The sequence below is a fragment of the Phyllobates terribilis genome, unplaced genomic scaffold, assembly GCF_046119375.1.
Source record: "Phyllobates terribilis strain yellow unplaced genomic scaffold, ASM4611937v1 Scaffold_8__6_contigs__length_399053987, whole genome shotgun sequence".
NCBI lineage: Eukaryota > Metazoa > Chordata > Amphibia > Anura > Dendrobatidae > Phyllobates > Phyllobates terribilis.
The window spans coordinates 381,408,148-381,427,586 of NW_027362768.1; the positions used below are offsets into that span (position 1 = coordinate 381,408,148).

General features: G+C 47.7%; 1 protein-coding gene across 6 annotated transcripts in view; it reads right to left on the reverse strand.

Moving 5' to 3' along the window:
• ITPR1 (inositol 1,4,5-trisphosphate receptor type 1) overlaps window positions 1-19,439 on the reverse strand; it is an 84,454-nt gene that overhangs the window by 49,591 nt on the left and 15,424 nt on the right. For all 6 annotated transcript variants that reach the window (XR_012247819.1, XM_073645036.1, XM_073645039.1 and 3 more), the window contains exons 2-4: window positions 4,559-4,608; window positions 4,087-4,189; window positions 3,856-3,926 (exon numbers count right to left, since the gene is read on the reverse strand). Coding sequence is in view for 5 of the 6 variants with exons in the window: in XM_073645036.1 (XP_073501137.1) it covers window positions 3,856-3,926; window positions 4,087-4,178 (163 nt within the window). In the remaining variant the exon portion in view is untranslated. The remainder of the gene's footprint in view (window positions 1-3,855; window positions 3,927-4,086; window positions 4,190-4,558; window positions 4,609-19,439) is intronic.

Genomic DNA, 19,439 nt, shown 5'->3' on the forward strand with positions numbered 1-19,439 from the left:
TTGTTATTAACAATTTAAGTGTGACTGAAGAAACAATGAAAGTAAGCTATTGTCTTCTGTTATCAGCCACAGAGGCCAGCTGCTAGAAGTTTTGGGAAATTGCATGCCAATAACGCAACGAAGCCCAGAGAAGAAGCGGCTTTTGGGAAATGTCAGGAAAATCAGTAGAAATGAGGTTAATACATGAAGATTCTACAGGAAGGAGGGGGAAAAAAGGGAAAAGCAAATCAGCGATCTGTATGTAGAGGCGGCTAACCCCTTCTGTGCCAAAATACAGGCACAAGAGCGCAGCCAGAACCATCCAGAGATCACACACGCATCATTGACTTCTGGATCAGCAGCCACCGGATCTCATCCTAGAATTATGGACGAGTGCAAGATTTTATCCAAGATCAGAGAACAGACTACAGATGCCGAAATCTCACAGACTACTGTACCTCCAAGCACTGGAATATATGCAAGCAGCATATATTGTACTGCACAGCTGCACTCACTATTCTGCTGGTGCAGTCGCTGTGTACATACATTACATTACTGATCCTGAGTTACATCCTGTATTATACTCCAGAGCTGCACTCACTATTCTGCTGGTGCAGTCGCTGTGTACATACATTACATTACTGATCCTGAGTTACATCCTGTATTATACTCCAGAGCTGCACTCACTATTCTGCTGGTGCAGTCGCTGTGTACATACATTACATTACTGATCCTGAGTTACATCCTGTATTATACTCCAGAGCTGCACTCACTATTCTGCTGGTGCAGTCGCTGTGTACATACATTACATTACTGATCCTGAGTTACATCCTGTATTATACTCCAGAGCTGCACTCACTATTCTGCTGGTGCAGTCGCTGTGTACATACATTACATTACTGATCCTGAGTTACATCCTGTATTATACTCCAGAGCTGCACTCACTATTCTGCTGGTGCACTCACTGTACATTCAGGATCAGTAATATGTGTTACATCCTGTATTATACTCCACCAGCAGAACAGCAAGTGCAGCTCTGGAGTATAATACAAGTAATTTTTTTTTTATTATGAGTTCCTTGTCCATCTTTCTGGCCCTTTAGGCATGAAGCTAAAATCTATTCAACATGCAGCTTAACGTTATGTATTGCTCCCTGTTATCAGCCATTTCACGGTGCGCCTATAGTGGACAGTAAGGAGTGACCTGCTGTGTAGATGTCTTCCCGCCCTCCATGATCAGTACTGTACATTGTGCCTCCAGCGCTGGGGACCTTCTATATGTGACATTATCGGCTTCTCTGTTTATTACGCTCCAGGACTATAATCTCACGCTTGTTGTGGCCCTTTAAGTAGTAACGCAGCGAACACAATATAGTAACCAGAGCCGTGAAGCAAGGACCTGTAACCATGTGTGATACATTTCCGTGCGGAGAGGACGCCACTTTGTAGCAGTCGGATTTGTGTATAGTTTTCGCCCCTGGTATGTAAACTCCGGCGTCCAGAGGAGGAATCCATCGCGGCAGGACGATCGGGGAGGGGGGATTCTTATTGGATTCCAGGTATCTGACATTTTAGACTGAAGTCTTACAGTAAGGAGAAGGGTGAATCCCAGAAAAGAGTCGGATTGTTCCAAGACGCTGAGCAATCTGCTTACATTAGAAGGAAACTGCTGCAGGAAAGCCCAAAGCAGAAGATCCAGAGACGAGCGAGGGGGGGGGAGACGGGAGGGACCCGGACTGGGGCCGAGGGGGCCGCGCAGAAAGGAGCGGATGGAAAAGCTCTTCTGCATGAAGGAGGACGCTGCCCATCAGCTCGGCCCCATTTGTTACAATGTATCCGTCCGGACTGTTTAGCCAAGAAATGATTGTTAAGTCTCAACAACCTGCAGCACTCACAGATGTGAAGCTACGACTCCTAGCATCCCATGCTAACCACAGGCTGTCAGAGCATGTTGGGTGTTGTAGTTTCACAGCATCTACTGATCTGATTCCCACCAACAATCCATCCAGCTGTGAGGGGCTTCTGATGTTTAGTCTCTGGGTGGACGTCGCTCCTCCACCTGAAGTCTGACGGGTGGGATCAGAGTTTTGGTTGCACCGCTGGTCTTAATAGGATCGGCATTGGTGGAGCACAGGGACCGTATGGCTATGTGCCCACGTTGCGGACCTGAAGCATATTTTTTACGCTTCTCCCTGGCGGAAAAATCGCATGCGGATATTACATGCGGTTTTCCCGCCAGGTAGAAGCGTTTGTGGGGCGTCTTTGCATGCATTTCCGCATGCGGGTTATCAAGCACTTCTCCAAGCATCACTTGGAAAAGTGCTTGACAACTTGTTCAGAATGGTAAAAAATAAAAAAATAAACTTTATACTCACCTTCTGATGCATTCTCTGCCCCGTCCGGAGTGTTGAGCGGCTCACGCTGTTGTGTGCAGGACCTGCGGTGACGTCATTAAGTCATGTGGTGGGTCACATGACTCAATGACGTGGCAGGTCCTTCAGACAACAGCGCGACGGAGGGAAAACATCGGAAGATAAGTATAAACTTTATTTTATTCTTTTTTTTTACAGGTTCTTTGGTACCCAGGTCTGGATGAGAGTCTCCTCTCATCCAGACTTGGGTACCATCCGCACATTGATTCCGCTGCGCTTCCGCAAAATTAATGAACATGCTGCGGATTTTTGACCGCAGCATATATGCTGCGGAAAAATCCGCAGCATGGGCATTGACATTGCGGAATGCCATTGGGGACCATGGGGTGCGGATATACATGCGTTTTTCAAGCGTTTACGCTGCGGAAATTCCGCAGCATATACGCTTGAAAAACGCTACGTGGGCACACAGCCTATAGCTGGAGGAATCTCCAGAGATCCGGCCGCTTTCCATCAGTGCTTAGATGTTCTTGAGAAAGGAGAATTTTTTTTTTTTTTCTTAAATAAAATTAGAATTGCAAAGTTGACGGTTTTATAAACACTTTGCAATTTAAAGGGAACTCGTCACAAACTCATTGCGCCCAAACCGCAGCCAGCACGCAACAGATCCAGCCGCTCAGTCACAGGCCGGCAGGTTTATATAGTCTGGAAAGCCATCCGGGGTCCGCAGGGAGAGGGTCTGACTAGTCCTGCGCTGTCCCCGGCCGGCCTCTTCCTGCTCCGCTCCAGGTGACTGACAGGTGTCTGCCCATGTACATACATGGGAGAGACATCAGCAGCCGGCCTCGTCCAGTCTTATAGTCTCTGGCTCTTTAATCTGTTGTGTGGAGCGCCAAAAGCATTGGAGGGGGATTATATACCAGGATGCAACCAAGCAGCCAGGTCCAGATTCATGGTGCCCATGCAGAGCCTGGCGTCAGGATGACCTCCATCATCAACATGCAAACAACCTATTTAAAAAGGGAATCTGGTCAGTAGTATCAGGCAGGTCATAGAGAGCTGAATAAAGTTATATCAGATTCTCAGGGAGATCTATGTCCCACCCCCATAGATCTTAACAGTTCATTTACATATTGAGCAAAACAAGGATTTCTCTGGAATAAGACATTGGATCACAGATCTTATTCAGCTTCCTATGACCTCCCTGCCCATATAGGTAGATCTTACTGATAAGATTCCCACCCTGTGTATCACCTTCTGTATCAGCGCCCCCTGCATGTTTCAGAGGCAGTGACCTCCAACCACCCGTTCAAGTCACAACATGCGGCGTTGCCTCCATCACAACTATGTCAGATGCAGAACATTTGCATTGGACGCCACCAAATCTCATATGGTGACTTTACCCCAAGGGGCATCACCCGTCCTGTGACAATCTGCCGCCGTTACAGCAGCCCCTCACCCACGGGAGAACAGCACAGCTTCACCACCATCAATAGACTACAAACCTCGGAACTTCTTGGGGGGATTGTTGAGGTCACCGGCTTCGGGCTGCACCACACAACGGTCGTCCACCAAACTGTAGAGAACAAAAAGGAAAGTGATGGAGAAAGCGCCGATCAGAGCGGGTCATGACTGGATTAGACCCCACAACGCCATCATCTGGGGGGGCGCAGTCATCTACACCAGTAACATGACATTCACCCTGTGCTACACTGTACCCCCGGCCCCAGTCTCACCCCAGTGTGCTGATGAATCCATTGACCGACCCCTCGGCGTACAGGGACACGATATCCCCCACATGGAGAAAACTCGACATCTTGTCCGACATGTTTGCAGATCCTGGAAGAAGAAAAGGAAAGACGTAAAGCAAGGACGATGCCAAGGTGACACGAGCCGGTGTGACTGGCAGCCGGACACAGCGCCAGCTCGTCAGGACACCCTGTAATCTCCTCCTGTGCAGATCTGAAGAGCCCGTCACGGCAGGACAAGAGTCAGGACGGGCGGGTCGCCATCATTCCATACAGGGCGAGTATATTTATTATATCGCTTTCGGGGAGGGAGCGCAGTATTCTCACCCATCTGATCACTAAGCGCAATGGAGTATAACATCCCTGATGCAGGAGCAGATGTGGAGCGTCTGGAGGGGCTTATTCCCTATAAATAAGGAGGGGCTCATTAGATATACAGAGGTCAGGGCGCAGTACACACCTGGATTTCCTCAGCAATGTGTCCGCGTCTCACTGAAGCCACCAGTCACCCTGAAAAGAGAAAAACGGCAGCATTTAATGCATCCAGAATACAAGGAAGAGTCACAAAAAGTCATCAAATCTCCGCTAGCGAGGACCACTCGAGGCGTCTTCTCAAAGCAATCCCAGACGCCAGGACAGAGCTGGGGGCTTCTGCTCGGACACCTGTGCGAGAATCGAGCGCTCCCCCCGCAGATCTGGTCCGTCCTTAAACTGCCATTTTATATAACACTGAACCCGCAGGACTCATCTGGACAGTCGCCATGACACAGACCAGTGTTGTGCGTTTAACATGGATACACTGTTGCATCCATAGGAATACACTGTTGCATCCATAGGAATACACTGAGGCAGAACTGTGGTATTGGCAGCAGGTGACCTTGTAGCACGTAGTGACGGACACTACTCCGAGCCACCGTGCTGCAAGACTAAAGCCTGGCACCACCTGGGGAGAGGGGAAAAAGCACCCGCTACCAAGTGAAGTCTGTTCCCAAATGCATTGGTTTCTGGAGACTTCACGCGCCTGCCGGTCCCGGGGTCAGACATGTCATCCATACGTGACAGGCTGCAGCCACAAATAGCAGAAGGATTCTCAGAGCATCCGCCACCTCCTGCTCATCAGGAGCTGGATCTGTCCGTGCCCCAGCGCTCGAGAACTGTTCACACACGGCGGTTGTGCCGCAGCTGTAATGCATCCCTCAGCCATGAAGCAAAAAAGCCCAAAACCGTTCACCACCAATCACTGCAAATACTAAATAAAAAGTGCGCAGTGATCGCTGTGGGGCAAGAAGAGGCGGACATCCGATCGGTGCAACCTGTGCAGTCTCAGAGGGGCCCCGAAAGGCAAGGGGCCACATCCACCCCCACAGCTTAAAGGGTGCATTATTAGACTGCAAAGGGCCGTATACTGTTCTCGCACAGGGGTCCCTCCTGCTGTCAGTCCACCCCGATGGCAAGAAATCGCAGCGCGATTAATACACCTTTAACCTCGGTACCGACAAAAACAATGGCAGCACGCTGATCGGCGCCGTATTAAATTGCGACTAAAAGCAGTTTGATAGCTGCAGCTAAATGCAAGGCCCGCACGGGCCAGGGGATTTACTGCACCATTTTTAACTGCTCTGTGGCCCGAACATGGAAACCAGCCCAGACCCCCAACAAAAAAAAAAAATCAGGCAGCAATGAGAAGTCTGAAGACCACCGTGCCGGCTGCACGATGCACATCTGTGCCAAGAGAGGGGGCCCGGGCGATGCCAGCAAGATACGGACCAAGAGCAAAATATATGTGGTCAAGAGCACTACAAATAATCAATGCTTGCAAGTGTGCAGTCTATTGTCCACTGGTATCAGCCACTTCAGCTTCGCTACAGTGTACAAGGGCAGAATCCTCCAGGATCCCCACGATCACTGCCGTCACATCTCCAGTGCCACTTACAAGTAAATCACATTATTACACGACCCAATACGGACTGCAGTGGCGCCTGCAGCCTAAGGTGGCGCTAGAGGGTAGTGGGGTTGTTAAAGGGCATCTCACACATTTACTACTGTAGGAAGGAGGGGGTGGAGGACATCTCTGCAGAATCTGAGTTACTACTGATTGTCAGCAGGAACCATGTCAGATTTTATTAGCGCCGCCGTCTGCGAAAACGACTATTATGAGCCAAGACCTGCCGCCATCTTTATAGGACGCTTCTGCAAATAAAAGCCGACCCCCCGCACAGTGCAGAACGGGGGAGCAGAACTGCACCGGCATTAATGACGGCTGGAGACGAGATCCTGACAGGGGCCCCGAGGACGAGCGGAAACCTTAAGTAAATAACCCTCAAAGATCTCATAAAACCCGCAGCAGCCGAGTCTCCGCCAGTGAATTCTACCCAAGTTTGGCATTTTCTCCTGCATTGCTCCACGATCCAAGAAGGAAACGTGCGGCCGTTATCACAGGACACAAGATCCTGCCAAGAAGAGCAACCAAGTCCAGGAGGAGCAATAATACAAGACGACGACATTATTGGGGGTCCATACCCAGAAATGGTCACGGGGGTACAACCATGGGGGGAGAAGCCCAGGTTATAGCAGACCATGGAGGTCTGATTATCTCGTGTACAAGGCCGTATTACAACTCCCTAAAAACTGAGGGACGTTAATCTGTGGCAGTCTATACATGGCAAAAAAAAGGATCAGGCATGATGAAAGCAACATGCCCGATCCCCCTTATCCAGATATCAGCTGCCATGGTAGGGTTGGGAGACCCCCATTCTTTATTATCATGGGAGATTGACCCCGCCAGGAGCTGCCCGGGAGAAAATGCTTCTGGATCATCAGGTATTCTGGTTTATTGGACAACCCCAGAAGTTTATTTTCTAGGCATGTCCCACTTTTTGCTTCAAGACGTCTTTTTAGATTTTGTTAAAGACTCTGTAACCTTAAAGCACGAGTGTCCCAGAGGAGTTTTCTGGATAAACAGCCATCTGTGTAAAAGGAGGAACAACACTGGTGTAGCTGTGAATCCAGCTCTGGGATGAGATCAAGGAAGTCAGGCAGCAAGATCTGTCAGGATCAGTCCCCTACATCTATAGGCAGCTGTAATCTGATTCCTCAGTCCATCTGCTCTTGAACAGGATGAATTTTTAGCAGTTTTTTTTCCCCCAGAGTGACTGATTAGTTCAGGAGACCGGGAGAGAAGAGGCTCCTAAGTGGAGGAAGATGCCGCTGTCATCCCAGTCTAATGTTCACATTTATAAAATAATGTTTGCCAAAAATGACAGTGACCATTTAGGGGGTCTATTCAGACTGCAGATTTAATTGCCCCAAGTAAAACTCCACATTTCCTTAAAGGTCGGAGAAGAGCATTGGAGGGGCACAGAAGTGCGGGCAGGGTCCCGGTCAGGTGGGTTCAGGGCCACAGATCGTCCTCTTTTTTTAATTTCCCCAAAGCCCATGAAATTTGTGGCTCTATTTTTAGGACTTTGTGAAAATACAGCTGGCGGCAGTCACGTCAGAGGAGCGATCGGCCGCTCCGGATAACTGGCAGCAACGAAGCAGAAGAGATTTAATGACTAGAAAAGGCTTCAGTCACTCATTATATCCGGAGGGGGGAGGACGGCGAAGCCGATGAGACACCGCGGAGCGAGCGCTGACGGGGCCGGCCTGACCGGTCATCAGAATCATCCCCTTGTTACGTTTCTGGAGGGGGTGGAGGAGACCCCCGATCAACTTCTGGCCATATAGACCCCCCCGACTACCAATAGACAGGCGGCGATCGATCAATGATCGGCAGAGCCGGACCCCAGAGAGGCTTCTGTTCTGCTTCATCAAGTCTAAATGGCATTTATGAAAAATAACGAACCGATGCAAATATAAAATAGGACAAGATGAACGAGGACGGGGGCAGTCATCCGAAACACCGCTTTACCCAGTGCAATGGCAGAGGCACTACAACTCCCAGCAAACGAGGTCTGCTTATTTGGTGATAGGCAGTGAATTAGGGCGCATGGAAATCATTAAAAGGATACCCCAAATAGGATGTCCCCTCCAAAAACAGCCAGAACCAAGGGGCCAAGTTATTACTGGGTTTTGTTATTCGTTGACTTTTTGCACCAAAATTCTTCACTAAAAGGAACACTAGTCACAAAGATGGTGCAAAACCAAAATATGCACCTTTAAAAAGACAAAGGATTTGCAACTTATTTGTGCTAAAGAGTTCACAAAAATGAACCAAACTGAAACAACCCGAGTAAAGTTTCTGGAGGAGATTGCAAAGTCTCACTTCAAGAACCTGGATAAAAAAGAAAAAAAGTTATCCAAAAAGCTTAAAACTGGTGTATAAAATGTATAAAACAATAAAAAGGGCTACAGAAAGCTACAGGGGCCGGGCTGATATCAGTCCCATGTATGGAGGAGGACACCAACACGCTAGATCAGGGCTGCCATACAGTACAATGGTCATTAGTGGGAGGTTCTGGGACAAAATCCAGCATGGACGCGAGTCCTAAACCATCAGCTCAAAACACCAGTCATTATTGCAGACATGAAGAACAACCAAAACCACACTACAGTTTACTAATATACATACTGCTCAAAAATAAATATAATAACAATAATACAAAATGGAACACTTAAACAACAGAATATAACTCCAAGTAAATCAAACTTCTGTGAAATCAAACTGTCCACTTAGGAAGCAACACTGATTGACAATCAATTTCACATGCTGTTGTGCAAATGGAATAGACAATAGATGGAAATTATTGCCAATTATCAAGACCCCCTCAATAAAGGAGTGTTTCTGCAGGTGGGGACCACAGACCACATCTCAGTACCAATGCTTTCTGGCTGATGTTTTGGTCACTTTTGAATGTTGGTTGTGCTTTCACACTCGTGGTAGCATGAGACTGACTCTACAACCCACAGAAGTTGCTCAGGTAGTGCAACTCATCCAGGATGGCACATCAATGCGAGCTGTGGCAAGAAGGTTTGCTGTGTCTGTCAGCATAGTGTCCAGAGGCTGGAGGCGCTACCAGGAGACAGGCCAGTAAACCAGGAGACGTGGAGGGGGCCGTAGGAGGGCAACAACCCAGCAGCAGGACCGCTTCCTCCACCTTTGTGCAAGGAGGAATAGGAAGAGCACTGCCAGAGCCCTGGAAAATGACCTCCAGCAGGCCACAAATGTGCATATGTCTGCACAAACGGTTAGAAACCGACTCCATGAGGGTGGTATGAGGGCCCACGTCCACAGATGGGGGTAGTGCTCACAGCCCAACAACGTGCAGGACGCTTGGCATTTGCCACAGAACACCAGGATTGGCAAAGTCACCACTGGCACCCTGTGCTCTTCACAGATGAAAGCAGGTTCACACTGAGCACATGTGACAGACGTGACAGAGTCTGGAGACGCCGTGGAGAGCGATCTGCTGCCTGCAACATGCTTCAGCATGACTGGTTTGGCAGTGGGTCAGTAATGGTGTGGGGTGGCATTTCTTTGGAGGGCTGCACAGCCCTCCATGTGCTCGCCAGAGGTAGCCTGACTGCCATTAGGTACCGAGATGATATCCTCAGACCCCTTGTGAGACCATATGCTGGTACGGTTGGCCCTGGGTTCCTCCTAATGCAGGACAATGCCAGACCTCATGTGGCTGGAGTGTGTCAGCAGTTCCTGCAAGATGAAGGCATTGAAGCTATGGACTGGCCGCCCGTTCCCCAGACCTGAATCCGATTGAGCACATCTGGGACATCATGTCTTGCTCCATCCACCGTCACGTTGCACCACAGACTGTCCAGGAGTTGGCGGATGCTTTAGTCCAGGTCTGGGAGGAGACCCCACAGGAGACCATCCGCACCCTCATCAGGAGCATGCCCAGGCATGTAGGGAGGTCATACAGGCACGTGGAGGCCACACACAATACTCAGCCTCATCAGGAGCATGCCCAGGCGTTGTAGGGAGGTCATACAGGCACGTGGAGGCCAAACACAATACTCAGCCTCATCAGGAGCATGCCCAGGCGTGTAGGGAGGTCATACAGGCACGTGGAGGCCACACACAATACTCAGCCTCATCAGGAGCATGCCCAGGCGTGTAGGGAGGTCATACAGGCACGTGGAGGCCACACACAATACTCAGCCTCATCAGGAGCATGCCCAGGCGTTGTAGGGAGGTCATACAGGCACGTGGAGGCCACACACAATACTCAGCCTCATTGTGACTTGTTTTAAAGACATTACATCAAAGTTGGATCAGCCAGTAGTGGGTTTTTCCATTTTAATTTTGGGGGTGACTCCAAATCCAGGCCTCCATTGGTTAATAAATGTGATTTCCATTGATGATTTTTGAGTGATTTTGTTGTCAGCACATTCAGCTTTATACAGAACAAAGTATTCAATGAGAAGATTTCATTCATTCAGATCTAGGATGGGGGATTTCAGGGGTCCCTTTATTTTTTTGAGAAGTATATCAATTGTATACACATTATATACAGGTGCTTCTCACTAAATTAGAATATCAGAAAGTGACTCAGTTCAATACGAAAAGTGAAACTCCTATATTATATAGAGTCATTACACACAGAGGGATCTATTATATAGAGTCATTACACACAGAGGGATCTATTATATAGAGTCATTACACACAGAGGGATCTATTATATAGAGTCATTACACAGAGCGATCTATTATATAGAGTCATTACACACAGAGGGATCTATTATATACAGTCATTACACGCAGAGCGATCTATTATATAGAGTCATTACACACAGAGGGATGTATTATATAGAGTCATTACACACAGAGGGATCTATTATATAGAGTCATTACACACAGAGGGATCTATTATATAGAGTCATTACACACAGAGGGATCTATTTCACGTGGTTATTTCTGTTAATGTTGATGATTATGGCTTACAGCCAATGAAAACACAAAAGTCATTATCTCAGTAAATTAGAATAATTAACAAAACACCAGCAAAGCCTTCCTAAGTGTTTAATAAGGTCCCTTAGTCTGTTTCAGTAGGCTCCACAATCATGGGGAAGACTGCTGACTTGACAGATGTCCAGAAGGCAGTCACTGACACACTCCACAAGGTGAGTAAGCCACAAAAGGTCATTGGTAAAGAAGCTGGCTGGTCACACAGTGCTGTATCCAAGCAGATTAATGGAAAGTTGAGTGGAAGTAAAAAGGGAGGTAGAAAAAGATGCACAAGCAACCGGGATACCCGCAGCCTGGAAAGGATTGTTAAGAAAAGGTCAGTCAAACATTTGGGGAGATTCACAAGGAGTGGACTGCTGCTGGAGTCACTGCTTCAAGAGCCACCACACACAGACGTATCCAGGACATGGGCTACAAGTGTCGTATTCCTGGTGTCATCCCATTCATGACCAATAGACAACGCCAGAAGCGTCTCACCTGGGCCAGGGAGAAAAAGACTCAGTGTCCAAGGTGTTGTTTTCAGATAAATGTAAATTTTGCATTTCTTTTGGAAATCAAGGTCCAGAGTCTGGAGGAAGAGTGGAGAGGCCACAATCCAAGCTGCTGGAGGTCTAGTGTGAAGTCTCCACAATCAGTGATGGTTTGGGGGCCATGTCATCTGCTGGTGGAGGTCCACTGTGTTTTATCAAGACCAAAGTCAGCGCCGCCGTCTACCAGGACATTTTACAGCACTTCATGCTTCCCTCTGCCGACAAGCTTTATGGAGATGGAAATGTCATTCTCCAGCAGGACTTGGCCCCTGTCCACACTGCCAAAAGTACCAATACCTGGTTTACACACAACAGTATCACTGTGCTTGATTGGCAGCAAACTCGCCTGACCTTAACCCCATAGAGGATCTATTATAGAGAATCTATGGGGTATTGTCAAGAGGAAGATGAGACCCCCCAGACCCAACAATGCAGACGAGCTGAAGGCTGCTATCAAAGCCACCTGGGCTTCCATAACCCCTCAGCAGTGCCACAGGCTGATCCCTCCATGCCACAGGCTGATCCCTCCATGCCACAGGCTGATCGCCTCCATGCCACATTGCCGCATTGATGCAGTAATTGATGCACAAGGAGCCCGACCAAGTATCGAGGCATTTACTGAGCAGACATTTCACATTTTAAAGACATTTTTCAAGCTGTTGTTATAAAGTATTCTAATTTACTGAGATAATGACTTTGGTGTTTTCATTGGCTGTAAGCCATAATCATCAACATTAACAGAAATAACCACGTGAAATAGATCCCTCTGCGTGTAATGACTCTATATAATAGATCCCTCTGCGTGTAATGACTCTATATAATAGATCCCTCTGCGTGTAATGACTCTATATAATAGATCCCTCTGCGTGTAATGACTCTATATAATAGATCCCTCTGCGTGTAATGACTCTATATAATAGATCCCTCTGTGTGTAATGACTCTATATAATAGATCCCTCTGTGTGTAATGACTCTATATAACAGATCCCTCTGTGTGTAATGACTCTATATAATAGATCCCTCTGTGTGTAATGACTCTATATAATAGATCCCTCTGTGTGTAATGACTCTATATAATAGATCCCTCTGTGTGTAATGACTCTATATAATAGATCCCTCTGTGTGTAATGCCTCTATATAATAGATCCCTCTGTGTGTAATGGCTCTATATAATAGATCCCTCTGTGTGTAATGGCTCTATATAATAGATCCCTCTGCGTGTAATGACTCTATATAATACATCCCTCTGTGTGTAATGATTCTATATAATATAGGAGTTTCCCTTTTTGTATTGAACTGAAATAAATTAACTTTGATGAAATTCTAATTTAGTGAGAAGCGGAATATAATATACCATACACACACACACACACACCTCACTGATCACTGGCACCTCCAGCGATCAGGACTGAAGTCCAGGTGTGAACACTCATCCTCCTTAACTTGTCAAGGAAGAGAAATAAGAATACAGCGCTCTACTAATTTTGGCGGTCCCATAAACAATGAATGGGGTATAGGCACCTACGCTGCATTCAAGACAGACCCCCATCAGTCAGACTCAGATTAGCAAATTTTCCTTAAAGCTTTCCTCATACTAGTATTACAACCCTTTACTTGATAAATGGAAAGCTCTGCAACCATCTACTAAATGATAAGGAAAGGAAACCAGATAAGATCTCTGCTTGCTGTTAGTAAACAGACGATGAGCAGCCATGGGATCTTCTAAGCAGCGGCCGAGCACTCTGAAAATGGTGGAGGCCACAAAGAAGGAGAAGGCTATAAGAAGATGGCAAAGAGTTTTCAAGTTGTCCTTTCCTCAGTTTGAAATGTAATTAAGAAATGGCAGTTACCAGGAACAGTGGAGGTCAAGATAAGGTCTGGAAGACCAAGCAACAATTCAGTGAGAGCTGCTTGTAGGATTGCTAGAGAGGCAAATCAGAACCCCCCGCTTGACTGCAAAAGACCTTCAGAAAGATTTAGACTCTCGAGTTATGGTACATTGTTCTACTGTTCAGAGACACCTGCACTAATAAGGTCTCCATGGAAAAGTTATCAGAAGAAAACCTCTCCTGCGTCCTCACCTTAAAAAAAAATTCAGCATCAGAAGTAACAAAAGGTCATCTAAACAAGCCTGATGTATTGTGGAAACAAGTCCTGTGGACCGATGAGGTAAAATAGAAGAAGTCTTTACCCACAATGATCAGAGGTATGTGTGGAGAAACAAGGACACAGAATTTCAGAAGAACATCTCGCCAACCATTGAGCATGGGGGAGGATCAATCATGTATTGTGTTGTTGGGTTGTGATGTAGCCAATGAGTAGAGGAAAGAATGGATTCAATGAAATGGCACCAAATTCTTGATGCAAACAAAACCATCTGTAAAAAAGCTGAAGATGAAAAGGAGAGGATTCTACAAATGGATAATTATCCTAAACACAAAATCCCCAATAGACGAACTAAAAAAGGCGCAAGCTGAAGGTTTTACAATGGCCCTCACAGTCCTCTGATCTGAACATCATTGAAAATCTGTGGCCAGACCTCAAAATAGCAGAGGATGCAAGACGCCCCAGGAATCTCACAGCTCTGGAGGAATTCTCCAAGGAAGAATGGATGAAAATCCCTCAAACAGGAAACGTAAGACTATTGTCTGGACACAAAAAGTGTTTACAAGCTGTGATACTTGCAAAAGGGGGCGCTACTAGGTACCAACCATGCAGCGGGCACAAACATTTGCATCGGCCCATGATCAGAGAGAGAGAGACAGAGAGAGAGAGAGAGAGAGAGACAGAGAGAGAGACAGAGAGAGAGAGACACTTTTTAGGCAAAAAAAAAAAAAAGTTAAAGGAAATGTGTCATCTGTAACTTCAGGCCTTGTAGATCATTTCATCTTCACAACAGGAATTTTGACCAGGGGTGCACAAACTTTTACACGCCACTGTACAGCGACATCATATTCCACAGCGCTGTACACATCACGATCCCCATTGGGGCTCACAATCGACATTCCCTATAAGTCTTTGGAGGAAGCCGGAGAACCAGGAGGAGGAAACCCACGAAAGATGGGGAGAACATACAAACTCCTTGCAGGTGTTGTCCTTGGTGGGATTTGAACCCAGGACCCCAAGGTTGCAGTGCTAACCACTGAGCCACCGTGCTGCCCATAAGATTTACATGACCTCCTAGGTGCATGAAGACAATGTCTGCAGATGGGGACTTGCGAGTAGCAGATCTGGCTGGGCATTCATTGGTCCTGAGGGTGGCGAAACAAAGCAAGCATTGATGAGCAATCCAACTCGTTGATGGCCGGGATCACTATGCTCATCAGAAGGAGCCGATTCTTTTGGATCCCAAATGAATCCTTATTAGATTTTCACCCATAAGGTGAATGCATTTAAAGGTAAAATCTCTGCTGTCCGATGCCTCGTCCACCTGCAGCCAATGTATGAGATGGGTGGGCAGGTGTCACTCGCATTGGCAGCCAAACATCATCATTTTACCCCCGTTCAGACTCTAGAAGTGGTCTTCCCTGGGTGCCGGCTCCCATCGCTCGGTCGCCAAGTGCTAATCTGGAGATAAGAGGCGACTGAAGTTGGATGCAATAGTTGTGGAGGGAGAGCGTAGTGTAAAAATACTGAGTGTTGGGGAAGTGGGGTTAGTGGAGACCCCCGGATGTCAGCATCCTGCATGAGGAGGCTTTAGACATCATTACACCAATAATGGCGACTACTTTGGATTTGGCGGGTGACCCTCAGAGCTGAATATGGATTTGAAATGTAAGAGGTTGGGGGCCACTGCTGTGGACAATGGCTTAGGAAGACACCGCCGACCCCCAGTCATCTGTCCGCCTGGCCAGGTGGTTGTGCACATGCAGCACTCAGATATAGGGGCCCTTACAGGACCACTGATCGGCAGATGGGGGACATTTCTCTCTAGGATAAGGAGAGGCAGAGCCGCAGGTGCAGCGCCCGAGCCCAGCCGCAGGTGCAGCGCCCGAGCCCAGCCGCAGGTGCAGCGCCCGAGCCCAGCCGCAGCGCCCGAGCCCAGCCGCAGGTGCAGCGCCCGAGCCCAGCCGCAGGTGCAGCGCCCGAGCCCAGCCGCAGGTGCAGCGCCCGAGCCCAGCCGCAGGTGCAGCGCCCGAGCCCAGCCGCAGGTGCTACGGAGAATGGATGGAGCCACGGTGACACATGGGCACTTGTGAGAAGTACTCGGTCCAGGCAGTTTTTGACCTCTAGATGTAACCAGGCAGGTTTCTAGGTTTCCATCTTAAGGGATGGCAGGGTGCGGGGTCTCCTAGACTGCAGGACATCCCGACCACATTCTCACATCATTTGCTCCATATCTGATTTCTCACATTGACGATAGTCGCTGACATAACACTGGTAATGTATCGAATGCAGTAATCGTGTCATCACGGGGGTCATCTGCTGTCACCATCGTAATGAGCGGCCGCCTGAAGCTGCAGAACATACAAAGTCTCAGCATGTGAAGACGGCGGATCAGAAAAATCAGAGCAAAACCCAGTGATGTAGACAGATGTAGGGCAGGAACGCAGCAGCTGAGGCCGCCATCGCCGCAGCAGAGGCCCATCGACTTCAGCGGCATCTGCCAGGTTCTTACTCTGTAGCTCTAGGAAGAGAATAGCTGCAGAGACACAAAGTAACAAGGTTTAATTATAGGCTCCAACCAGCACCTGGAGCATGCTGGGGGTTGTAGTGTTACAGACTAAGGCTTTCCAATCGTAGGTCAGATCTCCTAATGTGGGAAGCTCATCCCCCATGTACCAGCATGGCCGATAATATCAATATGAGAACAGCAAGTCATCCGCAGCGATCAGGTGACACAGGGTGCCGGTTCTGCCTGAAGTGATGAGAACGGTGACGATACGGGTACAAGGTGCGATCAACACCTGCTATGAAGCTTTACCACTCAGATATAAAATATATATTCAACTGCTGCAGTTACATTTATCAATATCCACATACAGCAGAGGTGGTGTACATCATTACCGTATTATACTCCAGAGCTGCACTCACTATTCTGCTGGTGCAGTCACTGTGTACATACATTACATTACTGATCCTGAGTTACATCCTGTATTATACTCCAGAGCTGCACTCACTATTCTGCTGGTGCAGTCACTGTGTACATACATTACATACCAAAAGTTTGGACACCTTCTCATTTATAGAAATTTCTGTATTTTCTTGACTATGTAAATTGTACATTCACACTGAAGGCATCAAAACTATGAATTACCACATGTGGAATTATATACTTAACAAAAAAGTGTGAAACAACTGAAAATATGTCTTATATTCTAGGTTCTTCACAGTAGCCACCTTTTGCTTTGATGACTGCTTTGCACACTCTTGGCATTCTCTTGATGAGCTTCAAGAGGTAGTCACCGGAAATGGTCTTCCAACAATCTTGAAGGAGTTCCCAGAGATGCTTAGCACTTGTTGGTCCTTTTGCCTTCACTCTGCGGTCCAGCTCACCCTAAACCATCTCGATTGGGGTCAGGTCTGGTGACTGTGGAGGCCAGGTCATCTGGCGTAGCACCCCATCACTCTCCTTCTTGGTCAAATAGCCCTTACACAGCCTGGAGGTGTTTGGGGTCATTGTCCTGTTGAAAAATAAATGATGGTCCAACTAAACGCAAACCGGATGGAATAGCATGCCGCTGCAAGATGCTGTGGTCGCCATGCTGGTTCAGTATGCCTTCAATTTTGAATAAATCCCCAACAGTGTCACCAGCAAAGCCCCCCCACACCATCACACCTCCTCCTCCATGCTTCACGGTGGGAACCAGGCATGTAGAGTCCATCCGTTCACCTTTTCTGCATCGCACAAAGACACGGTGGTTGGAACCAAAGATCTCAAATTTGGACTCATCAGACCAAAGCACAGATTTCCACTGGTCTAATGTCCATTCCTTGGGTTCTTTAGCCCAAACAAGTCTCTTCTGCTTGTTGCCTGTCCTTAGCAGTGGTTTCCTAGCAGCTATTTTACCATGAAGGCCTGCTGCACAAAGTCTCCTCTTAACAGTTGTTGTAGAGATGTGTCTGCGGCTAGAACTCTGTGTGACATTGACCTGGTCTCTAATCTGAGCTGCTGTTAACCTGTGATTTCTGAGGCTGGTGACTCAGATAAACTTACCCTCAGAAGCAGAGGTGACTCTTGGTCTTCCTTTCCTGGGGCGGTCCTCATGTGAGCCAGTTTCTTTGTAGCGCTTGATGGTTTTTGCAACTGCACTTGGGGACACTTTCAAAGTTTGCCCAATTTTTCGCACTGACTGACCTTCATTTCTTAAAGTAATGATGGCCACTCGTTTTTCTTTACTTAGAATTTGTATTATGGCAAGAAAAAAGCAGCTAACAGTCTATTCAGTAGGACTATCAGCTGTGTATCCACCAGACTTCTGCACAACACAACTGATGGTCCCAACCCCATTTATAAGGCAAGAAATCCCACTTATTAAACCTGACAGGGCACACCTGTGAAGTGAAGCCCATTTCTGGTGACTACCTCTTGAAGCTCATCAAGAGAATGCCAAGAGTGTGCAAAGCAGTCATCAAAGCAAAAGGTGGCTACTGTGAAGAACCTAGAATATAAGACATATTTTCAGTTGTTTCACACTTTTTTGTTAAGTATATAATTCCACATGTGTTAATTCATAGTTTTGATGCCTTCAGTGTGAATGTACAATTTTCATAGTCATGAAAATCCAGAAAAATCTTTAAATGAGAAGGTGTGTCCAAACTTTGTCTGTACTGTACATTACTGATCCTGAGTTACGTCCTGTATTATACTCCGGAGCTGCACTCACTATTCTGCTGGTGCAGTCACTGTGTACATACATTACATTACTGATCCTGAGTTATATCCTGTATTATACTCCGGAGCTGCACTCACTGCACATATACTCAGGTAAGCTGTGCGCTTTCCCCTCCGCTCTGCAGTTTATGGAGGTCAGCTCCGGCTCGGGGCAGAACATTACATGAACACATTGATGATATTTGCGGAGCAGATGGGGCGAGCTGCTCTGCGCTTCCAGGTGACAGCACTGCAGTCTGTCACTAGGACGTCGCTCTCTACAATCTGTCACTGAGGAGCGGCCAACAAGCGATCCTGCGGCCGATTCTCCCAGACAAGGAGATAAACGGGAGTATCCCGTGTGTCAGTCACCGGAGAGGACGGGCCGATGGAAGGAGACCACTCAGCAGCGACAGGAGGCCAAAGTGGGTTATAAATAGTCCATCACGGTCGGCCAAGACACTTCTCCACATCCTCCAGAATGGAAACGTAGGCGGAATCCACGGGACGGTGACGGCCGGACGGCACAAGGGCTCAGCAAGGCTGGAATATGGGGGGGGGGGGGGGTCCGGCCACAATCCAGAAACAGCTCAAAGCAAAAAAAATTAATTGCTGCAGATCTACTTATTTATTAGCGACTTTACATCTCATCCTCCAGTCACCTGCAAAGCTGCAGACAAATGTTCTGCCACTTGCCCATTGCAAGTTCTCACTTTCCACTGCTGCCTCCTGCTGGTTTAGAATATAAACCAATGGAGCGCACTGTACTGCACTGCATTGTGGGAGATTACACGATGCCCTTGGTCCCCACTATTAACCATAAGTTGTGCCAAAGTACTTCTACCATTAGTCGCTTGCGCCTCGCTGTGGCACGTGTAGTCAACGCCACGACCGAGCTAGGAAGCTGCCGAAACAAACGGCTACCCAACTTTATAATGACGAAAATAAGCTAGCTTGGGGTCCAATCCGCCCCACGCAATCAATTACAGGAGGGGTACAAAAAGCCAGCGCCACATCGGTCCACTGGGGTCTCCTGCAGGACCAGCCATCCTGCCGAAAGACCCTGGGCCAGAAGA